Source organism: Montipora capricornis, chromosome 7 (assembly GCF_036669925.1).
Source record: "Montipora capricornis isolate CH-2021 chromosome 7, ASM3666992v2, whole genome shotgun sequence".
In the NCBI taxonomy this organism is placed as follows: domain Eukaryota; kingdom Metazoa; phylum Cnidaria; class Anthozoa; order Scleractinia; family Acroporidae; genus Montipora; species Montipora capricornis.
In genome coordinates, this window is record NC_090889.1 from 20,613,287 (window position 1) to 20,620,978 (window position 7,692).

Below are 7,692 nucleotides of genomic sequence, written 5' to 3' on the forward strand. Positions count from 1 at the left end.
TTGTATTTTTCAAAGATAATTGATGAATGATATTTGTAAGAAGTTTTAAAATACAAAGCAATGTATGGCGTTCTTTCTCAAAATGAAGCTTAATTATCTCTCAAAAATGCATGGTTACCTCCAATTTTCTTGTTGGATACCAAGAGTACTTACTAACGATCTACTTTCTCCGGATAGTCTTAAACCGCGCAAAAATATCACTGTATTGGTAAGCATCACCGATTGGAAACCCGAGTATCTCGAGATGCGCAGAATGTATGTGCAATAACAATAGTAGGCACCGACCTTAAGAATCCTAACTGACCAGAGGCAACCTAGGTGGTTATTTACAAGTGCAGCCGAGAAGTTGAATTAGGTACTACCACGATCAAAGTCAGAGCGGGTTCTGAATCTTTGGATTTCAGGACAAGCACTTTAACCACTGGGACGCATTGCCTCCTTAATCTCTTAATACTTAAATCATCTTGATACCTTGACTTTTTCTGAGGAATACAACAAAAGGCTGAAAAGGAGGACTGAAGATGATAGTATTTCCTACTTTATTCAGAACTCAGGCTTATTTACTGTAGCTTAACACCAGATATCTACAAATTAGCTAACAGTTGAAATCAAATCAAATCGAATCGAAGTGAACTCTTTGTTAATTAGGTGAGAAGGGAAAACCATGCAGAAAGCTTATAGAACAACCTCACTGAGCAGAAAAGAAAACCGACGAACTCAAGCAACAGTTTATGACTCCGAGTCTGGGAATCGAACCCAGGCCGCATTAGTGGGAGGCAAGTGATATCACGAAAAATGACGGCCCTGCTCCGGCCCCTTCCTTAAAATTAGCGGATTTCTTCAACTAAAAAAAAAACTACTTGATTTAAAGTCGTCTCTTGTCTGTTGGACCCTGCTATCTGGTAAGTACTCGAAAAAAGAAATAAAAACTCTAGTACAATCTTTTATCCCTAAAACCAAGGCTATCAGAAACGCGCCGATCGGCCATCATCTTGCAATCAAATAACATTGACGACTACAGTTGTTTACGTGCGGCTGATCCTTTCAATGACGATTGATTTTTAAATCCTCTTTCAAGGTGAAAAATTTTCGCAATAGAGAGACTAAGCATCAAGTTTACGGCAAAGGACAAACCTCGGACTAAAATCTGCGTTTTGATCTACCTGAAAAATGGAAGAAACTCGTTTGATATGAACTCGTTTCTTGCGTGTTAGCAGCAGGTACCAAGTAACTTTTCAAAAGAAAGAGACGAGTTAGAATGATGTAATTTCCATGCTTTGACAAGTAGCAGCCGACCGTTTCGCGTTTGTCGTTTCACGCATCACTGTATTAAAATGACTGCATGTGTTCCCGAAACGCGTAGTCACGGCAACATACATTTGCGTGTTCTGATTGGTCAAAGTGGAGGGAGGATATTCAGGATTCCTGAAAGGTTGAAATTTCGATAACGACTATAACGGCGTTCCTCAATTGACCATATTCGTATTCTCAGTATTGGACTCGAACTAGCTTGCAATGGAGGCTAATGCGGGAGAATCTTTTCAAATGCAAATTCCCCCGCATTAGCCTCCATTGCAAGCTAGTTCCAGTCCAATACCGAGAACACGAAAATAGTGCGGAGCGGGAGCTGGAGCGGGAGGAATCCGTTTGGATGGGCTGTCAAAATGTGGAGCTGCCTAAAATCACCCGCCTGGAAGTTGCCCATGCCATGCTGATGAGGCCTAATAAACAGCTGTCTGCCAATGAACCAGGTGAAATGGTTATGCGCATTCGTCACGTGATGTCCACGAGGGTATGGTGTGTTCACCTTGCTTTGAATATTGTCAAAATATACGAATTAGAGAGCACCTTAGTGTTTTCCTTGTCTTGTTGCGATTGATAATTTGTTTTATGGCAAAGGAGAGGAGAGTTTCTGCTGTTAAAGTCTGCTATAGAAATATTCGGTCAATTGCGTTACTTCAAATTTGCGTTGCGTGACATGTCTCTTTAGCATCTGCCTGCAATATGGCGAACGTACTTGTTTTGATTCTTGCCGCTGTTATTTTGTTTTTGCTTGCTCGTATGCTAAATCTGACAGACAATTCTCGTCTTCCCAAGATTTTCTCCTCCAAGAACCCGTTTATTGACAGAGTCTTGAAATCATGTCCCATACTGTTTGAAAAGTAAGTATATGTGTACTCTGCGGATGCTACGGCAACTGAAAAGTGCAATAAGCTTAATACGAAAAGCAAACTCGTTTCTGTTTCAACCTTTTGTACTTGCTTCATCTAACCTTTTGTTGTCAAGCATATCTTCAAATTTTTAAACAGTAATCGGATGATTGCTTTTGTCGATGACTAAAAATATTTGTTTCATTATTTTATTCAGCGAATATTTGCAACTTAAGGCACGCAGTTTGACTTACAATGTATAACTATATGTTGTTTGACTTCGTGCTTATTTCGAATTTTCATTGTTTCTTTGGAAGGGTGAAAACGATGAAATTTCCTTAATTTCAGTTATGGTTTTTACTTGTTCCTCCTTTGTGCATTTTGTACTTGTTATGTACGAGGTAATTTTCGTCCCTGGCTAAAATCCAATATCTATGCAAACTCCACAAATATTCTCGAGCGTGGCGGCATTTGGGAGAAGAAGAGATTCGGTAAGCTTGGGCGTTTTTGCATCGTAGCATTTTTACGCTCAAAAAGATGACTTGTTTCCATCACATTTAAAGGCAGTAAAAGTAGTTCTTCATTTTAATTTAAATGTTAATATTCCCGGTGGCAATCCTTCAACAGAGACAATCAACTGAGCAGGCATTATTCTTATGCTAATTTCAGTTTTTCTGCATTCTAAATTTTTCTTTCCTCGCCTTTTTTTGGCCACTTCTGTTGACTTTGGAATTGAAATAGCAGATTATGGATGAAATGATGGAATTGTCCCGAAGAGTTTCCCACTGACAAGTAAAATTCGAATAAGATTAGATTTACTTAAACATCTAATGATAAAAAAGAGCGAAAGAAACTTTACACAACGTTTCGATGACTCCATGTCATCATTTTCAAGTGAAAAGAAAAGAAAAGAAAAGGAAATTTGATAACTTATTAAGTTATCAAATTTTCTTTTCTTTTCACTTGAAAATGATGACATGGAGTCATCGAAAACGTTGTGTAAAGTTTCTCTCGCTCTTTTTTATCATTAAAAGTAAAATTGTCCGGAGTAAAATGCAATAGTGCAGATGGTCGGGAAGGAAGGAGTTACAGGAATACTTCTTTTGACTTGAAGTGGTATGTTTGCTAAGGGGTCCCATATTTACCAGTAAAATCAACCAGTGCCCCTCTTAGGAGGCAAGGAGGCAAGCAGTTATCCCATTCAACTCCCAAGAGTTTACTCTATCTACAGTGTAATGCTGGAAGATTTTACTTGTCAATGCCCCCCCCCTCCCCCACCCCCTTGCAGCCTCTCAGAGCTGCAAGGGTTATGAGTCTTTCTCTGCTGATTCATAGGTATCAGCCACCATTGATCTGGGGTAAAAGCGGTCATTTACAGACCATTATTGCAGCCCTCTGTGGTCGTAAGTCCTGCCCGATACTGACAGGAACGTTACATGACACTCAGCTGGCAGATGGTACGTTAGTCACTTATGAGATCTTTGAGCCTCTCAAGAATGTGTCATTGGTTGAAAATCAGGTATGAAGTGTGTAATTTAGTTTTGAAGACCAGAGGAGTAACTTGCTTCTTTTTGGCAAAGTTTGGCCCTTGTCCTTGACCAGTGGCGGATCTAGGAATATTTTAAGGGGGGTGAATTGAAAGAATCGAAGTATATACCAGGGTTTTCATTTGAGGCTAGAGGCCGGACGTTTTGTCCGGTCATTTTCCATTCCATGTCTGGTACTTTGATGCCAATATTTGAGGGGTTTTGAATCCAGCCTTTCCAGGGAAACTGATTCTTGGTTGTGGTTCTGATTGTTCTATTTGAAAAATTTCCTGGAGGGGCATGCTTCCAGACCCCCCCTAGGTAGCTCACACCTTCATGTCTGGTGCTTTCAGAAATATATCCTCTACTTTACAAAACTTTCGAAAACCCTGATAATTACTCTGACAAAAGTCCAGATAGTTTAGGCTGCCATTTTGACTTTGTTTATGTTTTGCATTAATAAAAATGTTTACGTCAGGTAAACAATATATCTGTTCCAGCAAAAATAAAAATACAAAAGGCAGCTAAATTTAAAAAAAAGAGAACCAAAATGGGGGGTGGCTGGCCACCCTATTCACCCCCCCCCCCCCTTCCTGGATCCGCCCCTATTCACATGTGATGTCATGTGATGTCCTTAATAAGAACAACTCCTCTGCCTAATTAGTTAACAATATGAAGATAGTTTTATTGCTTTTATCATAATCATCATCGATCATCTTTGTCCTTGTCAGCATCCCCAATAATAATAGTAATAATAATAATAATAATAATAATAATAATAATAATAATAATAATAATTATAAAAAATAATTAACATGTCGTACAGATCAGACAGCTGAGGCTAACAAACCAGACATTGTGGTCATCGATAAAGTGGCCAAAGAATGGCTCATAATTGATGTTGTTATATAGCTGAGTTTTTTCCCCCGGCAGCGTGCTCTCATTGGTTACTTCGAGGTCACATGACATCTAACAATAAAACTGTTTCCCGCCAAAAGTCTCTTAAATCTATGATGTCAGAAGGTAACAGTGCACTGTTACCCTGCGAATGTTGACCGACGACTGCCGTTGCTGTTGCCCTTGCATGTTTTTCTGTTTGTGCTATATAACAAATGACTGGTCCGGAGGGAAACAGTTCATTTTGTTTTCCGAGAATCTCAATGTTTCCCTGAGGCGCAGCCGAGGGGAACATTGAGATTCGAAAATTGAGATGACTGGTTGCTAGGGACCAGTCATTAAGTATTTAATACTTGGAATGGCACATAACCTTGAGCTGCTGCAAAAGGCATGCAATGCATACTGGGATCTGCATGGATTCTACAAAGAGTCCTGGAAAGGGAATGAATTAAAGGATTGGGACGTGAGATGAACTGAAGGTCATCTGAGGCCGTGGGAAGTGGCCTGATGCCTCTGTTTCTCCAGCGAAAGCTAAGTTGAAAAACAAATAATAATAATAATAATTGCTTTATTTACCATTCACCTCAAGGGTGTTTCATGCCCGATGAAACAATAATGCAAGAATCCTAACTGGTGTGAAGGAAATGGTTGGGTTAATTCTTCTCAAAAATAATTATTTTTATAGGAACAGCTCACCGTTGTTATCGTTCCTGGCATTGCCAACTGCAGCGAAACACAGTATGTCCGTACATTTGCTAATTATGCTATGCATCAAGGTTTCAGAGTAGCTGTTCTTAATCATCTGGGAGCAAAGAAAAAAGAGGGCTTGTCTACTCCGAGGATATTTACGTATGGTGAGTACCAAAATGTAAAACGCACGTGCAGGGCGTGCAGAGCCACGTGCACGTGCACGTGCACGTGCACGTGCGGGGCGTGCCTGGCCAAACGTTCGCAACATTTCAATGCAACATCTTGCAACATTGTTGGGCACAACATGTTGCATACGGTTGGCCACCCTGCTGGGATATGTTGTAACATGTTGGATGTTTTTCGTGCAACATTTTGGTTGTTGCATGATGTTTTACTCGTTTGGCCACGTTCACGCAACATTGTTGCACTAGGGCATGCGCGTTAGGTCCACTTCTTGTGCGCCAGGGGCCGGGGACACATGATCATTGCCTTGTTGGGTTGAAAATGTTGCGTGCGTTTGACCAGCCCGTTCAACACATGTTGCAACATCAACATCATGCACCAATGTTGCAAGATGTTGCGAGCGTTTCTCCAGGCCATTAAACCTATTTTTTGTGGCGTTCTCGTAGCCTTCTTCGTCGTACTTGCGTTTTCAGCCGCGCGCTCGCGCGTAAGTCACACACGCAATTCTAAAGCTGCTCGCATCAGCTCATGATTCAAAATGGGTCACCGGAAATGAAAAAATATGCGGGTGATTTCGCTCAGCTTTCTTCTAATTCTTTTATACATAGAATGTAAACATCTCCTATTCACAAAAGCTACGAAAACTTCCACAAACAGTTTAATTAATGGTCAATTAAATCCGTTTGTGTTGGCCTGTAGCTCTGCTCGCGCGCGGACTCGAATGAACGGGTGACGCATGCGTAAATGCTGATCTTGTAAGCCCTTCATTCTTCCTGATTTTTCCTGATTTCACGCGTTTATGTCTCTGCTTCCGGACGCTAAATGTTTTTCATTTTTTTGCTTGTTAACTTATATATGCAGCCAATCAGCGCCGAGAATTTTCTTTAATCACCTATGTAATAAACCAATGCTTGCCATTCACCGCGGAGCTAGCCAATCAGAATGTGCGAAAAGAACTGTTCACTTGTGTGGTACAGTATATACTAACAGTGAAGATTCTTTCTGGATGCAGGTGGTACAGAAGAGCTTGCAGCTGTTATCTGTCATTTGACGTCTGTACTTGATCACAAACGGCTAATTGGTGTAGGATTTTCAATGGGAGGAAATATTTTGATGAAATATCTCGGCGAAGAGCCATCCAGACAAGGGTTTTTTGAGTGTGGAATCTCTGTTTGCCAGGGATACGATATATTGAGGTAACTTATTTGTTGTGGGTGATACAATTGTCCATACCTCTGTTTAAAGGAGTTTAGGGGCCGCTGGCCGTTCTGTGAGTTGCGTCTTGCAAGTGCCAGGAATTGAGCTGGAAATGAAATAGTCGTCTCGTCACGTATGATACATCCTTAGAAGACAAGGTTAATAAGATATTTATTACATCTTTTGGGAATCAAGTTGCGAAAAATGTAATCAAAATACCGGCGTTTTTCACAAGGTAGCAACATTGATTTCAATCAGTACAAGAGCAAAGCAGTGAATAGTTGTTAATTATCGTAAAAATTTTCTTTTAAAATATTTCTCCACATCTTCTTTTTAATAAGGTTACCCGTTCATAGCTAAAATTGAACTTAACATAACTGTTGTAACTCACCTCTGTAGGGCTAAATTTTTTCTCCACCAATGGGATGGTCTTCGTCGATTTTACAACTGGGGATTGACACGGACCATGAAGAACATCATCGATCGTCACGTCCGTGTGTTATTTCAAGGGCCAAACTTCACGTCCCACCAGAGTAAATCGTCCATTCATCACGTGAGATCATCTTCTTGTCTTGCTGAACTTGATGATGTCTTTTCCAAGTAAGTCAAAAGAACCATGTAATACAGCCACCCTAGTTTCTGAAGCAAAAGAAAACATTAGTGAAGGCTGGCTTTCACCAGCTCTCAGTCGCTTTCTTTCACGTTGAATAAGCATCGCTTGCCCTCTCTTCTTTCGTCGCTGTACGGCATATTGAATAGATACTTTGCTTGTTTTTTGGTTGCCTTCAAAATTTTCGCTTGCTTTGCTAAAACGCAGTGTCAAGTGTAGTACGCCGACCATTTCACTTCCCGCCAAAAAACGCTGGTTCCAGCAGTGCGACATTCCGCGTATTGGCTTGCATGAAAGTTGAAAGTATGCACGGTTGGTCGTACGATGACGTTCTAAAATATCTCGCATCGATTGGTTGCCATATTTTCTCAACCATTGTGCTCGGCGCGCGAAACTCCGCTTGTAAATTGCGGACCGCAGTTGCAGTGCAATTACTTTT

At 40.7% G+C, this 7,692-nt stretch overlaps 1 protein-coding gene across 1 annotated transcript in view; it reads left to right on the forward strand.

Annotated features, from left to right (window-relative positions):
- The first annotated feature begins 1,971 nt into the window (after positions 1-1,971).
- The window catches only part of LOC138056392 (monoacylglycerol lipase ABHD2-like), a 12,849-nt gene continuing 7,128 nt past the window's right edge, over positions 1,972-7,692 (forward strand). The window contains exons 1-5 of the mRNA XM_068902178.1: positions 1,972-2,162; positions 3,486-3,669; positions 5,259-5,427; positions 6,459-6,642; positions 7,043-7,243. Coding sequence (XP_068758279.1) covers positions 2,005-2,162; positions 3,486-3,669; positions 5,259-5,427; positions 6,459-6,642; positions 7,043-7,243 — 896 coding nt within the window. The 5' untranslated portion in view covers positions 1,972-2,004. The remainder of the gene's footprint in view (positions 2,163-3,485; positions 3,670-5,258; positions 5,428-6,458; positions 6,643-7,042; positions 7,244-7,692) is intronic.